The sequence below is a fragment of the Bubalus bubalis genome, chromosome 15 (assembly GCF_019923935.1).
Source record: "Bubalus bubalis isolate 160015118507 breed Murrah chromosome 15, NDDB_SH_1, whole genome shotgun sequence".
Lineage (NCBI taxonomy): Eukaryota > Metazoa > Chordata > Mammalia > Artiodactyla > Bovidae > Bubalus > Bubalus bubalis.
In genome coordinates, this window is record NC_059171.1 from 45,222,965 (window position 1) to 45,243,464 (window position 20,500).

The window sequence follows — 20,500 nt, forward strand, 5'->3', positions numbered from 1 at the left end:
TTATTATCATGGAACCAGAGGTCAAGCAGCCAGAGCCCAGGGAGCCAGGGCTGCCCATTAGGCAAGGCAGTGGCCGAAGCTGGAGCTGTCAAGCTCTCCACCTTGAGGTCTCCGCACAGCCTTATTTTAGGTCCTCTATCCTGGAAATGCCCAGAGCAGCCTAACAGTGCTTTCATGTAGATGGGTTTTTAAAGCTTTTTAAAGCTGTAAAAATGGTACAGTGTGTACCCATCACCCAGCTTCTCCCTGTGGCGACATCTTACAAAATCATAGCACTTTATCAAAATGAGGAGATTGACACAGGAACGATACAGTGACCTAGACTATAGACCTTACTTGGATTTTTGTGAGTTTTCATATAAATGATTTTTAAAATCACTGTCAAAGTGATAAATCTTGCTGTTCCTGCTCATCCTTTTCTCACATTTCCTGTTTTGAACCAGCAGTTTATTTTTCCAAGTTTTAAGAATTTTTTAATGATAATTTTTTGATACCTTAAAAATAAGGTTTATTCAACATTGGAATAATGACGAGATTTTGCCACCATCAGGACACCCTAGGGAAATTCACTGAGCAGCAAATGCCAGGAGAGGTGGACTTTACAGCAAATGCTATGAGAGGCGGATTTCACTTTCACCATCAGGAAGACCAGTCACAGAATGTGTTTATATCTGCCTGGCTGTCACTTGAAACTTTGAACAAGAAAAGATTAAAATGAAACTCCTCATTAAGAGTCTGTTTTTTCCAGTAACAACCAAGTAACTTTTCAGATATCCAGTTCTAAATTGTCAAACCCCAAAACTAGGTTGTGGTTTAAGATAATTGATGCCTATTAGGAAGCAGGACTCTGTCTTCTGAGATAGTATCAGTACTAAACAAAATGTTCTATCTGATCAGAGGAGGAGTATAATTCTAAGCCCTCAGCTTTCAAACCATATACAAACAATTGACTTTCTTCTTAACATTTGGTGAGTCATCCTTGATAGTATCTGCATTGAAACAGTCATACATCTACCCACATGTCATAAATCTCAATCAGAAGAACCCTTCATCACTGTTTCTGCTCTTTTTTTGCTATGAAAAATCTCACTGAGACAGAAGTAGATGAATATTGTTGGGTACTTGAGTATTTATAAATAAAACATTTAGTCCAGCAGTATTGTGGCAAGATTCAAGCTGATTTATGGAAACATACAGTAAGATTTTTCTTTGAAGCTTTGGTATAAAAGGTGACAAGTTCATTTTATTAAGCAATAGCTAGGCACTCATTCCGTGGCTCAGTGGTAAAGAACCTGCCTTCCAATGCAGGAGACGCTTGTTCAGTCCCTGGGTCAGGAAGATTCCCTGGAGAAGGAAATGGCAACCCCCTCCATTATTCTTACCTGGGAAATCCCACGGACAGAGGAACCTGGCGGGCTACATTCTACAGGGTCACAAAAAGTAGGATGTGACTTAGTGATGAAGCACACACAATGCATTCATTCAATGGACATGCATAGAAACTCATTTTTATAGACTAACATTAACCGCTTGTACCAGTGAAGTGACGTTATCTTTCTTACTCCTTTGGTTTGCCCTGTTGTTCTGATACCCCTAGTACCAGTTACTACTCATTTATGTTCTTCAGCCTCTCAAAGAGTTACGATGTTAGTGAACATCAAAAGGCAAGGTTCTGCTAAGTTTGCTGATCTATACATATAAGACCTTTTAAGAGATCTCAATTCAGAATGTCCTCTTCAGCTCTTCCAGTAAGAACTGGAGCACTGGGAAAACGCTGTGGGAGGCTAGAGGGTTTACACACCCATTTGAGAGAAGCATAAACCTAGTGGGGAAAACAAGTAGAAAGGGCACCATGGCCTGGCATTCCTCATTTGTAGGATGTCACTGTCCCTGGCACATTGGGGCTTTTAAAATCCTGTATGACGTCATATAATTTAGGGAAGATTTTGGTGAGGCTATCTCTGGAACATCTAAGAACAGCCATGGTGGCATGGATCAATTGTGGAGCCAGTCTGGGTAAACGTCACATGTGGAGTTCACTTCCTGGATTAAACCTGGGTGTTTAGAACTGGCTGGACGTTTCACTTTTTTCCCTCTGCTTGTTCTTTTAGGACGTCATTTAATGTAATGTGTCCAGACCCTAGTGATAGACCACCTGGAGTTAAAATCTAGCATTGCTAAACGTTACCCATATCCTTAGCTGTGTTTCCTGACTTTTCTGTGCTTCAGTTTTTTCATCTGTAATCTAGAGAAATAAAAATCCGTTTCATATGGTGGTTGTGTGGATTAAATGAGATATGCATGTAAAGTGCTAGAATAGTGCCCGTGTTGTCTCTGCAGTGCAGCTGTGTACAGTGGTTACAGATTGACAGCACTAAGATGGGAATGTTAAAGGCCACATCAGGGACAAAAGGTAGATGATGGAAGAACGGTTCAGAACATCTTCAAATAGAGGGTGAAAAGAACAGACATTACAAGGCTGAGCAGGGGAATTCTTTTCCAAGTCCATGAGCAAAACTGAGGTCAGAGCCAACAAGAAAGAAGGCATGGGCCTAAGGGGGTCACATGAGAGAAAGTTTATCTGCAGTAATCAAAAAAATGTAAATTAATAGAACAACAAAATGTTGTAGAGTGATAGTAATTATTTAGAATAACTAAAGCCTGTTTTGACAGATGTGTAAGAAAGCAGGTTTAGTCACACATTGCTAATAGCAGTATAAATTGAGATGGGTGGTTTTTCAGGAGACAGTGGAAAGTCCTTAAATGTGTATACTTTAAATTACTCGTTTTTATTGTTTTTATTTATTTTTAGCTCGGCTGAGTCTCCACTGCTGCACACTTTTTCTAGTTGAGTGAGTCGCTGCAGAGCATGGGCTCCAGGTGCACAGGCTTTCAGCAGTTGTGGGGCACAGGCTTAGTTGCCCCATACCATGTGGGATCTTCCTGGACCAGGGATCAAACCTGTGTGCCCTTCATTGGCAGGCGGATTCTTAACCTCTGAACCACCAGAGAGTCCTTAAATTACTCTTTGATTCTTGTTTTAGGTCTTTACCCCACTGAAAAGTTACTTAAATTTACAACAGAAAGAACCTAAATGAATTGTGACTGATCCAAACAGTTACTAATATTCACATTGAAAATCATTCGGTAGTTGACTGCAGACATCTACACGTATCTTTACTCTCTCTGTGACTATTATATTAGTTGATCTCCATAGAAAGGAATCTTCTTTATTCATGAAGTCAGTTCGGGCTTTACAGTGGAATAAGGGAGCCTGTACCCCACATGAGTTCTTCTGCTGTGATGTAATCCCTCTCCAGAGTGCTGGGAGAGCATTTTTGTTGCTTGATAATATTGCTATTGGCAAGCCCGTTACTGCTATATAATAACATTGCTGAAATAATGCTCTTAGCTTCTTGATTTCTTAAATTAAGTGTAGAATTTAGAGTCATACATTAAGTTATCCTTTAAATAAGAATTGTGTCTGGTGTTGGTACACCTAGTGAAAAAGTAATACGTCATCTCACTTATCAAATTGGCAAATGTTTTTTGTTGAGATAAAATTGAACATAAAATTGCACGTACATGTCTAGTTTGATCAGAGTTGACATATGGCTGTTTTTACCGCATTTCTGACACTAACTGTGTAGGGATTCTTTTCCTCCATAGCAACCAGTTCTCCAACTTTCTGGACACTAAAAGGGTGTCCTACAGTTTGGTTCCTTTGCTCCCTGGAATCAGTGCAGACCCCACAGATTAAGGGCTCAGGCTCACAAGATGCCCCACTTTGCCAGTCACAAGCCCCATATTCCCGTCTGTACTCCTGACTGAAATGGTGTAAATTCAGGGGGTTCCCGCAGCCCCCTTCTCAAGTTTGATGACTCGCTAGAACAGCTCACACAACTCAGGAAGATACTATCATGGGTTTGTTATAAAAGATTTAAAATGAAAGCCAGAGGAAGAGGTAGGTACACAGGGTGGGGCTCAGAAGCAGCTGGAGCACAGAAGCGTCTGTCCCAGTAAAGCTGGGAGACACAACCCAAACTCAAACACTTTTCAAACCTCCTCGTTTACGGGCGTTTGGGGCAGTTCCATTACATAGGCATGATTGATTAAACCATTGGTCACACATGAAAATGAAAGCGAAGTCGCTCAGTCCTGTGCAACTCTTTGCAACCCCATAGACTGTAGCCCGCCAGGCTCTTCTGTCCATGGAATTCTCCAGGCAAGAATACTGGAGTGAGTTGCCATTCCCTTCTCCAGGGAATCTTCTGAACCCAGGGATCGAACCTGAGTCTCCTGCATGACAGACAAATCCTTATCGTCTGAGCCACCAGGGAAGCCCTCAAATCTCCAACCTCTCTCACCTCCCCAGATATCATGAGGTGAAGCTTAAAGTACCTTTTCCCCCCTATTTTTATATTAGATATTATTATTTTAAAAATCTTTGCCACTTATCTATACTAACAGCGGTGGCAAAGGGTTTTTAATAATAATATCTACTACTGAAATAAGAAGGAGAAACTTCCACATATTTGTATGGAGGTGTGAAATTGGCACAACTACTAGCGTTTGTACCAATTTAGAGCAATTTATTAGTGTAAAAAAAATAAAATGCATATTCTTTGAAATAGCGGTTCTGCTTCTGAGTTAAGGAAATCAATTTTCATGTGAATAAAGATGTAATTTTAAAAAATGTGTTTCCCTGTGTTGTTTTTTTAAAAAAAGAAATAAATTAGATGTCCAGCAATATGAAACTCTTTAAAGAAACAACTGATATAATGAAATTTTAAGCTTAAAGTTATTAATGAAAGTACATAGTTTTATAAATAACAAAAGGATCATGTTGTATTTCTGTCTTTTAACTTGTTTTTTCAATTAACAAAAATGTATAGGAAAAAAGACTAAAAGTATATGTTTAAAGCAAAATGTTAAAAGTAGTTTACTCTGGCTAGTGAGATTTATCTGTAATTTTTCCCCAACGCATATGTTTTCTTTTTAATTTTTTTGTTAAAAATTTTCCTGAATGTAAAGCTAACAAACACAAAGATAAATTAAATCCATAAAACATGTGTGTGTTTGTTGCTCAGTCATGTCCAACTTTTTGAGACCCCATGGACTGTAGCCTGCCAGGCTCCTCTGTCCATGGGATTCTCCAGGCAAGAATGCTGACTGAATTGCCATTCCTTTCTCCAGAGGATCTTCCCTAACCAGGGGTTGAACCCAGGTCTCCTGCATTGCAGGCAGATTTTTTACCATTTGAGCTACAGGGAAGTCCTTTAAATCTGTAAAATAGGATGATATTTTATGCTGTATAATTTATTTATGTATTTATTCATTTGGCCATGTCATGCGGCATGTAGAATCTTAGTTCCCCAAGCAATTTCAAACCTGTGCCCCCTGCAGTAGAAGTATAGAGTCCTAACCACAGGAATGTCAGGGAAGTGCCATATATAAATTATTTTTTAAAGCAACCCCTTTATGTTTTGGGCTTCCCTTGTGGCTCAGCTGGTAAAGAATCTGCCTGCAATGCTGGAGACCTGTGTTCCATCCAATGAGTGGTAACCACCCACTCCAGTATTCTGGCCTGGAGAATTCCATGGACTGTATAGTCCATGGGTCACAAAGAGTCGGACACGACTGGGCAACTTTCACTCACTCGCTTTATGTTATAACACCATCAGGGTGAAGTTCCCTGGAGCTTGGCCCCTTTCAGCCCTCCACTTTTCCTTGTTGCAGTCCGCATCTCCCCCTTCTTGCTCCAGGGCAGAGGTTCCCAGGTCTGCTGATCCCTGCGTCTGTTCATGCCTCCCCTTGCCTTCAGTTCTGTCCCTCCTGGGCCCAGTTCTCCTCGTCCCTTGGGATGTGCTGACAGTACCATCTCTAGGAAGCCTTTCCTGAGCTCCCAGTGCTTCTCCCTTCTCATTCCCATTGCTCCCCAACCCGTTTCTGCAGAGGTACCTGCCACACCATGATATTTATCCCTTTCATTTTCATCTCCTGAGAGACTGAGGGTGACTTGAGGTCAGGACACTATTGGTTAGCACGGTGCCTAAAACCTAACAGTAGGAGGCTAACTGGTGTGTGTGAGGGGGGAGGTAGGGGGGTGGGGGGAGGGTGGGTGTGGGTGTGGGTGTGTGAGAGAGAGAGAAAGAGAGACTGAACAATAGAAATAAGGATGTGATGAGATCAAACAAGCCAGAGTATGGGGAGAGGTGTGACTGTATTTGCATGAGTGGAGCATGGGGTCTCCATGAAGATTTTAGTAGGATGGGGAGGAAGGGAGGAGCCGGAGCACTAAGGGCCTCATTTGTCATCCTGAGGGATTCTGATTTGATGTGTAAGTGATGGAGAGCCAGTAAAGATTTTAAAGTGAGAGAATGTCTAGCCTTAGCATTTCCTAGGGTGTTGTTATTAATGTTACATGGGAAGCCTGGATATAATATGAATCTGGGAAATCCTGGCTTAAACCAAGTTAAATGGATTTCTGTTCTTCTGGATTTCTCAGAGTTTTTACTGTGCTGACATGCATTTTTAATCCTCCCAAAGGGATGTTTGTGTGTGATATAATTTGCAGTATTTCCCCCATGTATTTATCATGGAACCCTTGTATTTGGGGATTATGGTATAGACCCACTTTGGGAAATGGACAGTGGGGAGAGCAGCAGTGTGAAGCTTTTAGTGATGGTTGCAATAGCCCTGTCAGAAACACTGAGGGCCTGAATCAGGAGGTTAGTGGTGGTAAAGGAAGCGGCAGGATTTCTTTCTCAGAGCACGTTCTCCAAAACTGGTGATTGATCAGTAATTTTAGAAGATGGTGTCATGATTTGAGAGTCATTAATATCTGATCCAAAGATGTTAGAACAAGCATGTGAAATGTGGTTTGAAATATCTCTCAGACAAATGGAAGTCAAGGGAAATATGTTTACAACTCTGCCAACTCATGACACAGCCCCAGGCTCACTCCTCTTGATGTTAGAATCTGCATATGGCCTGACTTGGGCTAATACACTTGATAAGCTGACAGGGCACATTCTAGACTGCACATGGTGGCTACTTGTTGGTGAGTGAGTCAAAGCTGGTTGCCAGGAGTCTAGGTTGGGCAGCCGAGCAGATGGATGGTGGTATCGTGTTGTTTAGTCACTAGGTCGTGTCCAGCTCTTTTGTGACCCCATGGACTGCAGCCCACCAGGCTTCTCTGTTGATGGGCTTTCCCAGGCAAGAATACTGCAGTGAGCTGCCATTTCTCTCTCCAGGGAATCTTCCTGACCCATGGATCAAACCCACATTGCCTGCATTGGCAGGCGAATTCTTTACTACTGAGCCGCCAGGGCAGCCCTATCATGATGAGATAAGCCAGATAGGAGACAGTTTGGGGGAAGAAGATGCTCTGTCAGTTTTTAACATGTTCATTAGGTAGAGTTGACAGTGGGACATCCTTGTGGAGAGAGGAATACCAGCAGGCCATTGGATGTATGAGTTTTTTGCTCAGATAATTTGGACTGACCCAGCCATCATTTTACCTCTGTGTCTCAACTGCTGCATACATTAGGGATTTAGTGTCTCTTTTAGAGATCATAAAATATTAAATTGCAGGCTGAAGACCCTACACATTCCTAATCTTACCCCCAGTGCACTTCTACACATCAGTAACCGATCTTCCTCCATAGCTTCTCCACCACATACGCTTTCCCTTGAAGTCACTTTTGTGATTTTTTAAGCCAATGATTTTTAGGAATATTGAAACGTACATTTTTCGCCTCCAAAGAGGAGACTGCAATTGCCTTTGCAAGTATGGGGAAGACGGGTGCTTAACAGTGTTTTTCATTGCCTTGTTTCACGTGAAATCCTGGAGTCACTAATGCTCTAACATGTTTCTGTTTCACTTATTTTAAGTGTAATAACAATGTTTCTTTATTTTACTTATAGCTCCAAAAGGAATTCTTCATTTGTCTCCTGATGTTTATCAAGAGATGGAAGCCAGCCGCCACAAAGTAATCTCTGGCACGACTCTAGGCTATTTGTCACCCAAAGATATGAACCAACCCTCGAGCTCTTTCTTCAGTATATCTCCCACATCGAGTAGTTCAGCTACAATTGCCAGGGAACTCCTTATGAACGGAACATCTTCTACAGCTGAAGCCATAGGTTTAAAAGGAAGTTCTCCTACTCCCCCTTGTTCTCCAGTACAACCTTCAAAACAGCTGGAATATTTAGCAAGGATTCAAGGCTTTCAGGTATGAATTAAAAGCAAAACCAAGAAAACAAAGCACTTCATTAGCCCCTAGTCCTCCATCTCTCTCCATCAGAAAGCTCATTCTTGCCTGCTAGCGTGACTTCTGTGCCACTTACATTGTAAATCATTAGGAACACGGAGGACAGAAAAACGAGCCATGTGCACATGCCTCATTTTAAAGATTTTTCATTCTCTCCAGTAATTATTTTTTGCTGCCTGGCTCTCCTCCATATTCTTTCTTCCTCCTCTATTTTTTTTTAAGACATTTTTCATCCTCTCTTCTGTCTTCTGATTGGTCTCAATTGGGCGCATCTATTCCCTCCACTCTGTCCTCCCAAGTAAAGATCCTGCCTTCATACATTTGGTCTTAGTATTTAACACTAAGTGCTCCCTCAGTTTACAGTAAGGTTGAGTTTTTCTAATGCTGATTTTACTTTCATAGCAATTTTCAATTTGGCATTCTGTTGCTAGTAATGATCCAGAGATGCCACTAAGGTATAACATCTTAGAAGTCTGTTGTCTTAGGAGTTCATTAACCATGGTATTAGAACAGTGATAAATGCTTTCTAGCTGTTTGAGGCATAAAAACATGTATTGTTTTACTGGATTGTGTTTGGAACCATCTAGGGTAGCACCTACCTCAGATGGTACCAATAATTCTATTTCTCCGGGCAGTCTACACCTAGCTTATAGGCCTCTTGTTGTGTATAAGAATTTGGGGCTGGAAACTCTCCCCCTCCCCCATTTAGTCATTGTTCCCTTTTGGAAAAAAACAAACCACAATAATCCTCTGTGGGTAGATCTTTTAAAAGAATTGTTAACTCTAGAAAGAGGAAATACCTGTGTTTTGACATCTTAGTTGCTTGAAAATCTTGTACTGAACTGTAACCACTTGACTGGATGAACAGCAGCGTGCTTGTGTGTAGAAAGAACAGACTGTCCCCGCAGAGTTCATGATTTTCACGCCCCTTTCCATCTTAGTCTTACTCCGTAAGACCAAAAACTGTAATTTCCTTTAGAAATGCTCTAGAAGGTCTGTATTGTCTAAAATGATCATGTATTTATAAATTTTTTTCAAATTTAGATATGAGAGAAGATCATGTGGTTGAGGGGGTGGAATTTTTGCATGTTTTTTTTTGGTTTGTTTATTTCCCTTCACAGAAACCTGATCCTTTCCAATCTCTTGCCAGGTAGTGGTTAGTGTTTTTAATTAGATTATTAATATGAAATCTAAAAAGCTGTTACCAGTTTTTGGCTCTGTCATCTGAAATTTTAATCATTTAATTTAAAAATTAAAATTTTAGGGTTTGTTTTGTGGTTTACCTTAAGAATAGTAACTCACTGTTTAAAAGGACCTTCATTCACACGGTTAAAGTCCTGCAGAAAAAGAACTAAGCAATTCTATCGATCATGTGCATGGATGAACTAGAAATAAACTGTGATGGAAAGGAATTCACTGTTTATTTACAAATCTAGTTGTCTAAAAATGTCCGAAAGTAATACTACATTTGGATTTTTATAGAAACAAAGCACAAGTTTATTCAAGCTCTGAATTGAGTTTTTTGCTTGGAGAAGTTACTGTGGTAGATGTTCATTTAGCTGCCAGAAGAACTACTTAAATTTTTAAATTTGTATTTATTTGTTAATTCTTGGCAGTGACAGCAACTATAATTTTAAAATAGTTTCGCTTTAGTCAAAATGTAGAATCTGTTACTCCTATATTTGGGCTGACAACTCAGACCCTTTTTTTTTTCTTTAAAGTTTATGCTGAGATATTACACTCTTATTTATGGACAAGTTAGTAAACATTTCCAAATTGTGTTTGGTGATTTTTACATACTAATGAATATAAGCAGATGGTTTGAAACATTACTGTGCTTCTTTGGTCAAACGAGCTTGGTGTTGATATGAAATGTTGTGTTGCTGACAAGCTGCAGCCTGCAGCTGTGCAGTGAACAGACTGGGAAATGGCTCCATGCCCTGCCAGGTGCCCAGCACACCCTCAGAATGCCACAGTGGAAGAGTCGTTGTGGTTGAGAGTTTTAAAGCCTATTTCTTTATAGGTAACTTTCTCAGGTGTATTTACCTGCTAGAAAAACATGTAGATTGTTTCTCTTTCTTAAATGTTTTAATTGGACCATAGTTTAGAAATGATAGGGCCAGCTTGTTACGGATTCCATGCTATTGTGTTATTTTTATTTCTGGAACTTAAAAACAATAAATTCTTTCTCTGTGTCTCAAGGTTAGTACTTTTAAAATTTTGTTATTGTACACTGAATAGATATTGTTGCTTACTGAATATTGTATAAACTCTTCTCTGGCCTTCTGTGCCCATTGACATTTGATTTAAGCCTACCAGAGCCATTGTATGTGACAGCTATATTGTATTAAAAGTAAAAAATATATTAGTGTACTGAAAACTATGTTGTTTTAACTTTAAATTTTTTTTCATTACCCACTCTTTAACTGAAATTTGAGTGACAAAAAATTTATTTGCTCACCAGAATGCAAGTATTAAGCTCACATCCTTTCCCTTAAGCCTATAAAATAATTAAAATTATTATACAATTAAAGTTATTATTAATAAAGCTGGCTCCGCAGGTCAGAAGATGACTGAACACTTACATATTCTCAATAATTCTTTTATCCTTGCTTGGGCTAACCTAAAGTTTTTAATCACATTTTAGATGCAAGCTTTTGGATTTCTATCATAAATGAGTATTTATTTTTTGAAGTTTTATTTAGTATGTTTTTTTAAATTTTCTTTTAGAACTTGAATGTTATTGACTTATTACTTTTTAGGAAAAAAACACTTTATATCAGCAGTTCTGTGAACGTCAAGCTTTGTCCAGCCCAGTTAGTGTGCTTCTTTAACTTCTATGCATTTCATGAAAATTCATTTGAAATACAGGTATACCTTAGTGTCCAGGGTTCCTTGGTATGTACTTGATACTCTCTAATTATAATGCCAAAATGTTTCAAAATCATTCAGCTTTTTAAAGAAAATTATTATGGAGGAGACATTTTTGAAACGCTCATCAACTTTTGAGCTGAAGTAGATTTTGTTTTGTTGTGTTATAATTTACATAATTCTGAGTTTTTGCATCATAAATATGTTTTTCCATACTAATTATATTAGAAATCTCTCTGTATAATTAACTGTAAGCAGTTTCATTGTTTAATTGAGTCATTAGAAAAATTAGACTGGAAATTAAAATGAATTATTTTAGTAAATTATCTTTTCTAGATGGGTTTAATTTTAATCTTTTAGTCTGTACCCTTCCTTGTGATTATCATCCAGTGAGCAGTGTTGTTTTTAAAACCTCCAGAGTGAAATATAAAAAACTAGATTTGTCTTTTTCATATAAAGAGTGTAAAGAAAGTACTTAGTATCTTAGTTAAACCATATTTAATTTATTTTATAAAAATCAGGGAATGTTTTACTGGATGGGGTGCCTTTTCATTATTGTGAGTTTTAGATGTTGGTGCAATTTTTAGCAAGATGAGAATGTCAGTAGAAGGCTCAGAAGTATCTATTTAATTAAAAACTTTCTTTTCAAGTACAATTCAAACATAATACCTTTCAACTAATATGTCTTCTTTTTTGAAGTTTAGTATGATTACAGCAGGTTTCTCTTATGATTATGGGCTTCTCTTAAAGGCATGAATGACATAACATTTCAACTGTTTGGTCTTAGTACAGTTTACACTGAGATGGGACATGGGGAGTGGGGCTTACCCAACTCGAGAATCAGTGTTCTTTCTCTTTTTTCTTATTTTCCCTATATCTCACTTTTTGTAATCCATGTATTTATAATCAGAGTTTTTTTGATTTATAATCAGGCTGATTTATAATCAGGCTGTTTGCGGCTAGTTTTTTTGGAGTAAGGGGTCCATTTTTTAAAAACCAGTATAAGTAAAATTTTGTAGACTTCTAATAGGAAAATATGGAGAAAGAAATCATGCATGGATGTATACTCCTCCACTTAGAAATGTTTTCCCCCATGTCTAATTTGTCCTTGAAACATAACTTACCATGTCACTTCTGAGCCCAAATTTTCATCTACACTGCTGAACAATGTATATAAAGTGATGAGAAATTACTGAGTACAATGAGCAAAATACATTTATGGGTTTGGCATGGGGTCAAGAGATTTTGCTCTGATTTATAGTCACTTCTTACAAAGCCCTCTTGGATTTAGCCTCAACTTTCCAAAGACCTTGGAGAAATTGGAAGAATTCTCCTGAAGTCTTTGGTCTTCCTGTGGTGACCCTAAAACTCAGGTTTGTTTTTCAGATGGGCAGCCTGTTATCTGCAAACTGACCTGTTGTCTGGTTTCTTCAGAGTTTGATATACTTGGCCAAAACCTCAAGGGCATACAAACTGTCAATACATTTCACATAACTATAGTTCATAAAAACCATTAGAATTACATATCAGCTCACTTGGCTGAAATTTCCAAATATTTAGAGAAAAATATTAAATTTAAGAAAGAAATCCTGATGCATATAAAAACATAGTGTGATGAATAACAGTTAAGAATCAATCAAGACTTAAATAAAATAGTCCATTTGTTGTTTAGTTGCCAAGTCGTGTCTGACTCTGTGTACCCCATGGACTGTAGCCCGCCAGGCTCCTCTTTCCGTGGGATTTCCCAGGCTAGAATACTGGAGTGGGTTACCATTTCCTTCTCTAGGGGATCTTCCCAATCCAGGGACTGAACCTGCATCTCATGCATTGGCAGGCGGCTTCTTTACCACAGAGCCACCAGGGAAACAAAATAGTCCATTATTACCACATAAACTATTCAAGACTAACTCCACCCTAAATCACTGCAGAATGTAATCAGGATAGACATACTCTTGAGCCTTGATACACCAGCATATACATAATAAGACACATTTCAAAGAAAGAGTAATACATAGAAGAGCTATCCTAACACAGTGACTTTGATGTGGATTTGAAATGAGCCACTGATGTGCAGAAAAAAATAATTGTCATTATGTGTCATCCACAACTAGAAATATCTGTAGCCTTTTTTGTTTGTATTGTAAGAGATTTCAAGAATTCTATTTGAAATTATTTGAAAAGCAATAAGCAGTTATTTCTTCAATCAAGTTGAAGAAAAGGAAATTATTTTTCATCTAAAGGTGAATTTCATTTCCTTTTGCTAGAAATGGTTGGCAATGATGTGATTTTTTACTTAGTAACAGAAGATTAATTGTAGTACCCATCAGGTACTACATCATGTCAGGCTGGTGTGTATATATATATATACCTATTTTTTCTAAGTCATGTTGAAATGGTCTATTTTCCTCTCTTCAGCATTCAGCTATAGCTGAAGTTTTTTTTTTTTTTTTCCATGAATGAGAGCATCTAAAATTTCAAATGTATTGTTCTTTTCTCATCCAGGACAACTCTTGAGAAAAAGAGAGCAGTATGTGGAATGCTGCCTGTAAAGATATCTGCACACTGAAAAAAAAATACTCTGACATGCCAGGGGTATTAGAAGATACATGAGTAAACAAGGAAATGAAACTGACATTTATTGACTGCCTTGTTATGTATCAGATAGCGAAAGAGGAATTACACATATTATTTTATGACACAGCAGAAATGCCAGTACATTTTTGCTTCTTGCTTACAAATCTTTATTTTAAATCCAACTATTGTATAGTGTTTGAAGCCTGATTCCTGAAGGTAGGATTAGTGTTCATGGTAATCTGTGGTCTTTGGTTTAGTCATAGATTGCATTAATAAATTTATTTATGCCTTCCACCCTGGTGGCTCAGATGGTAAAGAATCTGCCTGCAGTGCAGGTGACCCAGGTTTGATCCCTGGCTCGGGAAGATCCCCTGGAGAAGGGAATGGCTATCCCACTCCAGTATTCTTGCCTGGAGAATTCCATGGACAGAGGAGCCTGGCAGGCTACAGTCCATGGGGTTGCAAAGAGTCGGACATGACTGAGCTACTAACACTTTCACTTCTTTTTTCTTTCATGCACTCCACTGTGTACACAGCTGAGTCTGAGTCATATAAGAGTTAATTCTCTTTTGAGCTGGAAGGAACCTTAGATTTTATTCAGAGATATAACTTTATGATGTAAATACACATTTGCGGAACTACACAAATAAAACATCCTATTAGTAATGCAGGTTACTCATGTTCACATAGAGAATTATTAGTTCCTTCTAATCCCTGGAAGATTTCAGGTTCAGGGAAGTTCTGTCTTCACATAGTCTCATCAAAAAGCAGATTTAACTGTTAGAAGTAAGAGATGTTTGAAAAGCTTCTAAAATGTTTTTATCTGTAGTAGTATTTTTTAAAGTACAATAAAAGTTCAGAATCAAGTCCTATAGTACTGTGGTCCCCAACCTTTTTTGGCATCGGGGACCGGTTTCCTGGAAGACAGCTCTGCCATGGATTGAGCAAGGGCTGGTTTCTGGGTGATTCAAGTACATTGAATTTATTGTGCACTTTATTTCTCTTATCATTACATCAGTTCCACCTCAGGTCATCAGGCATTAGATCCCAGAGGTTGGGGACCCCTGCAGAGAACATTTGAAGAAACCAGGACTACAATTGGAGAAGAATACACAGTCCACAACTTCAAAAATTCTAGAAATAGTAGATAGTACATTAAGAATAGTTTTCATTAATTTCAGTATGTATGTGAAGAATAGATGGATATGAAGTTAATTCATTTATAAAATATTATTGAATGCTAGAATTGATTTAGTTAATAAATAAATTGAATATTTATTTATTTAATCACTCTGGGCAGATACTTAATAAGTACCTACACATGCCAGGTAGCATACTAAGCAGTGGGCACAGGAAGTGTAATGGTCAAATTGGGGTCAGACAGGAAAACAAAATCAATACACAGAAGATTGGCCATTATTACAATTGTGTCCAGTTTCCAGGGATCAGTTTTTGAACATAATGTGACAATTCAATTAAAAAATTACATATTTGTAGTAAATATGTAACATGCTACAATATACTGCAGGCAATAATGAAATGCCTTCCTCATGTAATAAGTCTCATTATAGGTGTAATATGGTAAGTGATCGGGGGAGGTGTGGTCAGCCATGTAAGAAAAATGGGTGGGAATGAACAGCTCTGACCGATTGAATTAGGAAGAATTCATAGCAGAGGGATTTTTGAATAAATTTTAAGAAGTACATAGAATCTTAAAGTGAATTCTAAGAAGGAAAGGAATTGTAGGCAGACGGAGGTAAGTACTTGAGACATAAAAGGGCACGTGCTTTAGAAATGCTTAGAATTCAAAGCAGAAGTGTCAGCAAGGAAGCTGAAAAGACGTGTGTTGCTGAGAATTTGAAGTTAGCTGTTAGAGACCACCAACTTCTTTTTTAAAGGATGGTGACATTGGTTTTTTATTTTAGAAAGATAATTTTGTAGGCATGTGGAGGAGGAACTAGACAAAAAAATGATTGGTAGCAGAAAGACCAATTAGAGTGACTTTGCTTGAATTCAGTAGGAAAATAGCAAAGATTGAATTAAGCAAAGCTAATGGTTGCTGGGGCTTCCCAGGTGGTGCGGTGGTAAATAATCTGCCTGCCAATGCAGGAGATGCAGGAGACTCAAGTTTGATCCCCCAATGCAGGAGATGCAGGAGACTCGAGTTTGATCCCTGGGTTGTGAATATCCCCTGTAGAATGAAATGGCTACCCACTCCAGTATTTTTGCCTGGAAAATGCCATGGACAGAGGAGCCTGGCGGGCTACAGTCAGTGGGGTCGCGAAGAGTCAGAACAACTGAGCTACGAGCACACAGTGGTTGTAGAGGAGTGGGGCAGAGGTGCAGGTGTCCATGGTACAGATAAGAGGATTAAATGGTCTCTTGTGCTGACTTCTGTGAGGGTACTTTCACTGGTCTGATCAGGAGGGAAGCTAGATTCAATGCACTGAAGAGTGCTGCTGCTGCTAAGTCGCTTCAGTCGTGTCCGACTCCGTGCGACCCCATAGACAGCAGCCCGCCAGGCTCCCCCGCCCCTGGGATTCTCCAGGCAAGAACACTGGAGTGGGTTGCCATTTCCTTCTCCAATGCATGAAAGTGAAAAGTGAAAGTGAAGTCGCTCAGTTGTGTCCGACTCTTAGCGACCCCATGGACTGCAGCCCACCAGGCTCCTCTGTCCATGGGATTTTCCATGCAAGAGTGCTGGAGTGGGGTGCCATTGCCTTCTCCGGCACTGAAGAGTAGTTAGAGGCTATCTGAGGATATGTTGAAAGTGAAGTCGCTCAGTCGTGTCCGACTCTTTGCGACACCATGGACTGCAGCCCACCAGGCTCCTCTGTCCATTGGATTCTCCAGGCAAGAATACTGGGGTGGGTTGCCATTTCCTTCTCCAGGGGATCTTCCTGACCCAGGAATCGAACCCAGGTCTCCTGCATTGTGGGCAGATGCAGGCAGACGATATGTTGACCATTCCAAGAATTTGAGAATAAAGTAAAGTAGGAAGATAGTATGAATGTTTTAGGAAAGGTTCTATTTTTTAGTATGAATGTGATGAATAGACTTAGAAGACGTTAATAAGTTCCATTTTAAACATGGCGAACGAGTTGCCTTTGGGACTTTCAAAGTCAGCTGTCTAGTAGGCGTTCTTCAGTGGTTCTGGCGAACAGCAAGAGGGCGTAGGACACAGATATTCGAGAGTCTTCGGTGTGCAGATATAACTGATTCCATAAAAGTAGGTAAGACTGACCAAGAGAAGTGGGCAAAGACCTCGGAGATATTCCCAATGAATACTGACAGTTTAAGGGATTGGTTCATTCACTTAGTCAGCTGAAGTCTGTTGAGCGCCTGCTGTGAACCGGGTGTACTTTTTGGCACTAAGGATATAACGTAAATGACAGTCAAGTGTTCTGTCCTCGTGGAGCTGACATCACGATGGGATTGATGGGAGTGGGATGTGGAATATGGCCAGGGCGAAGGGAACAGGACAAGTGGAAGTGTACACAGTCACATCTGGACACAAGATAAATTCAAATGATTAGTCTCCTAAGGTAATAATTAATTGGAAATTAATTTGGAGATTAATTATGATTATTTATGAGAGGTAATGAGCAATAACTTAGTGTCGCCAGCTGTTGTATCAGTGTATCAAATAACTATACCTTTTAATTGTTTAATCGATTGCATTGAGGTATAATTTACATGATAAATTACACCCATTTTAGTTATATAAATTGATGAGTTTTGAAAAATGTATGCTATTGTGTAACTACAACCAGGGTCAAGATGGGAATATTTCTATTATTGTGAAAAAACTCCCTGTTGTCTCTTTGTAGCCTGTTTTTCTCACCTCTCTGTGGCTTGGTGGCAACCAGGCTATCCTTGGTTAGTATTAGATTGCTATTGCTATTGCTAAGTCACTTCAGTCATGTCCGACTCTGTGTGACCCCATAGACGGCAGCCCACCAGGCTCCCCCATCCCTGGGATTCTCCAGGCAAGAACACTGGAGTGGGTTGCCATTTCCTTCTCCAATGCATGAAAGTGAAAAGTGAAGGTAAAGTCGCTCAGTCATGTTCGACCCTCAGCTACCCCATGGACTGCAGCCTTCCAGGCTCCTCCATCCGTGGGATTTTCCAGGCAAGAGTACTGGAGTGGGGTGCCATTGCCTTCTCCGAGTATTAGATTAGTATTGCCTAAAATTTCATAAAAATGGAATCAGACAGCATGAACAGACAGTTTTGTTTCCTGCTTCTTTCACTCACTGTAATGTTTTTGAGATTGTTCACGTTGTGCATATCAGCGGTTTGCTCCTTCGTATTGCTAAGAAGTAGTTCATTGCATGGACGTATACCACAAACTATCATTTTATCTGTCGGTGGACCTTTGCGTTGTTTTCAGCTTGAGGCTACTATGAATAAAGCTGTGTGCGACTATTCATGTACAAGATTTTGTGCAGAGTTTCCAGTTCTCTTGAAAAAAGTACCTCAGAGTGCAGTTCCTGGGTCCCATGGGAAGTGTCCTTACACACCTACAAGAAGCTGTCCGGTGCTCTTTCAGTGTGCTGTATCATACTGCATGGGCTTCTCCAGTGGCTCAGGGGCAAAGAACCGCCTGCCAGTGCAGGAGACGTGGTTCAGTCCCTGGGTCAGGAAGGTCTCCCCGAGAAAGTGGCAACCCACCCCGTATTCTTGCCTGGGAAATTGTGTGGACTGAGGAGCCTGACGAGCTACAGTCCATGGGGTCACAAGAGTCGGACACAACTTAGCAACTAAACAACAAAAGCAGCAGGTTTCATACATTGATATGGTTCTTACTCTATGAAGGATTCAGCGCTGTCTCATTGATAGTTCAGTTCGTATTTTCCTGATGACCCATAATATGCACTTCTTTTCTTGTCCTTGTTGGCCAATTTTCTATCTTTGTGAAATGTCCACATTTTTTTCTCAGTTTCTGGTATTGATTTTTTTAAATTATTGTGTCATCAGAGCTTTTTTTATATATTCTAGATACAGATCCTTTCTGTTGCAGATATTATCTCCCTGCTGGTGACTTGTCTTTTCAGTATCTTAATGGCATCTTTTAAAAAGTGGGGAAGTTTTCAATTTTGATGAAGTTCAATTTTTTTTCCATAAATTATACCTTTTTTTGTCCTATCTAAGGAATTTTTGACTACCCCAAGGTTGCAAAGATTTTTCTCTGATTTTTTTCCAAATACTTTATGGTTTATGCTTTTGTGTTTAATTCTGATATTCATTTAATTTTTTGTGTGGTATGGGTGAGAGTGGAAGTCTGTTTTTCCCACAGGATAACCAGTTGTTTCTGTACTATATATGCAATGTGTTGTTTTACTCTAGCTGCTCTTAAGATATCTGTTCATTTTGGGTTTCACCAGTTTGGCTGTGCTATGTCTAGGGTTGTTTTTAATCCTGCTTGGGATTCATTTAGCTATTTAGATTACTTTCTCATTAGTTTTGAAAGATTTAGGGCTAGTTTCTGTTTGGTTTTTTGTTTTGTTTTTGTTTTGTTTTTTTTTTCAAAAAATTTTTTTTGCCCTTTTCTTTGTCTTCTCCTTTCGGGACTCCAGTTATGTATGTGTTGAGCCTCTTGATATTGTCCTGGAGGTCTTTGAGACTATTTACAGTTTTTCACCATCTTTGGATTATGTAACTTTGGTTGGTTTATTTTCAGATTTACTGGTTCTTTTCTCTGTCCTCTCCAATTTGCTGTTGAGCCCATATAATAAATTTTTCACTTCAGTTATTCTGTCTTTTTGGAAATGGGGCTTGTTCTCTGGGTTGGGAAGATCTCCTGGAGGAGCGCACAGCAACACACTCCCGTAGTCTTGCCTAGAGAATCCCATGGATAGAGAAGGAGCCTGGCAGGCTACAGTCCCTAGGGTCGCAGAGTCGGACACAACTGAGCGACTAAGCACAGCACGTTGTATCTGTTTGATCTAACATTTCTATTTGATAATTTTTCAATTGGTGATGCTATCTACCATCTCATCCTCTGCCACCCCCTTCTCCTTTTGCCTTAAAACTTTCCCAGCATCATGGTATACAGAGTGCCTATATAACTTATTTTCCTTTGACCTTGGAGAAAGTCTTCCTTGTTAAAAAGTTATTTCTTTGCAAAGCCTGTAGATTTTCATGTAGCTTGTTTTACTTTTGTAAATGGGTGTGTGTGAGTGCATCAAAGCCTGAGTACAATCTACAGAAGAGAGGAACTTCTTTTCTGGTAGATGTGTAGTAGACTGTTAAAAATTATGTGGTGTTTTGTTTTGATGGAAGTGAAAGTGAAGTCGCTCAGTCATGTCTGACTCTTTGTGACCCCATGGACTGTAGCCTACCAGGCTCCTCTGTCCATGGGATTTTTCAGGCAAGAATACTGGAGTGGGTTGCCATTTCCTTCTCCAGGGGATCTTCCCCACCCAGGGATTGAAACAGGGTCACCCGAATTGTAGGCAGATGCTTTATTGTCTGAGCCACCAGGGATGTAAAACTAAAATAATTCTGTGTGTGTATGTATAATTTATATATTAATTGGCTGCCTCTTTAGACCTTCACTGGCATAGTCAATGAAGCAGAAAAGCAGTGAACAAAGATTTAGGATTTGTGTCATGTACAAACTCACCACTTAAAGTAAGAATGCAATTATCTTCCTTAACAATACTGAGAACACATCTGTTGTTGCATTTGTTAGACAGTTTTTTTGTGTGTGACTTTATACTAGAAATAAATCTGTACATCACTGCTGGATTTTGTATACCAAATAAAGCCATGTA

The 20,500-nt window shown here is 39.3% G+C and overlaps 1 protein-coding gene across 10 annotated transcripts in view; it reads left to right on the top strand.

The window, feature by feature from the left end:
- Positions 1-20,500, top strand: part of STAU2 (staufen double-stranded RNA binding protein 2) — a 305,674-nt gene that overhangs the window by 158,635 nt on the left and 126,539 nt on the right. For all 10 annotated transcript variants that reach the window (XM_045162802.1, XM_045162800.1, XM_045162797.1 and 7 more), the window contains one exon: positions 7,930-8,237. In XM_045162802.1, the coding sequence (XP_045018737.1) occupies positions 7,930-8,237 (308 nt within the window). The remainder of the gene's footprint in view (positions 1-7,929; positions 8,238-20,500) is intronic.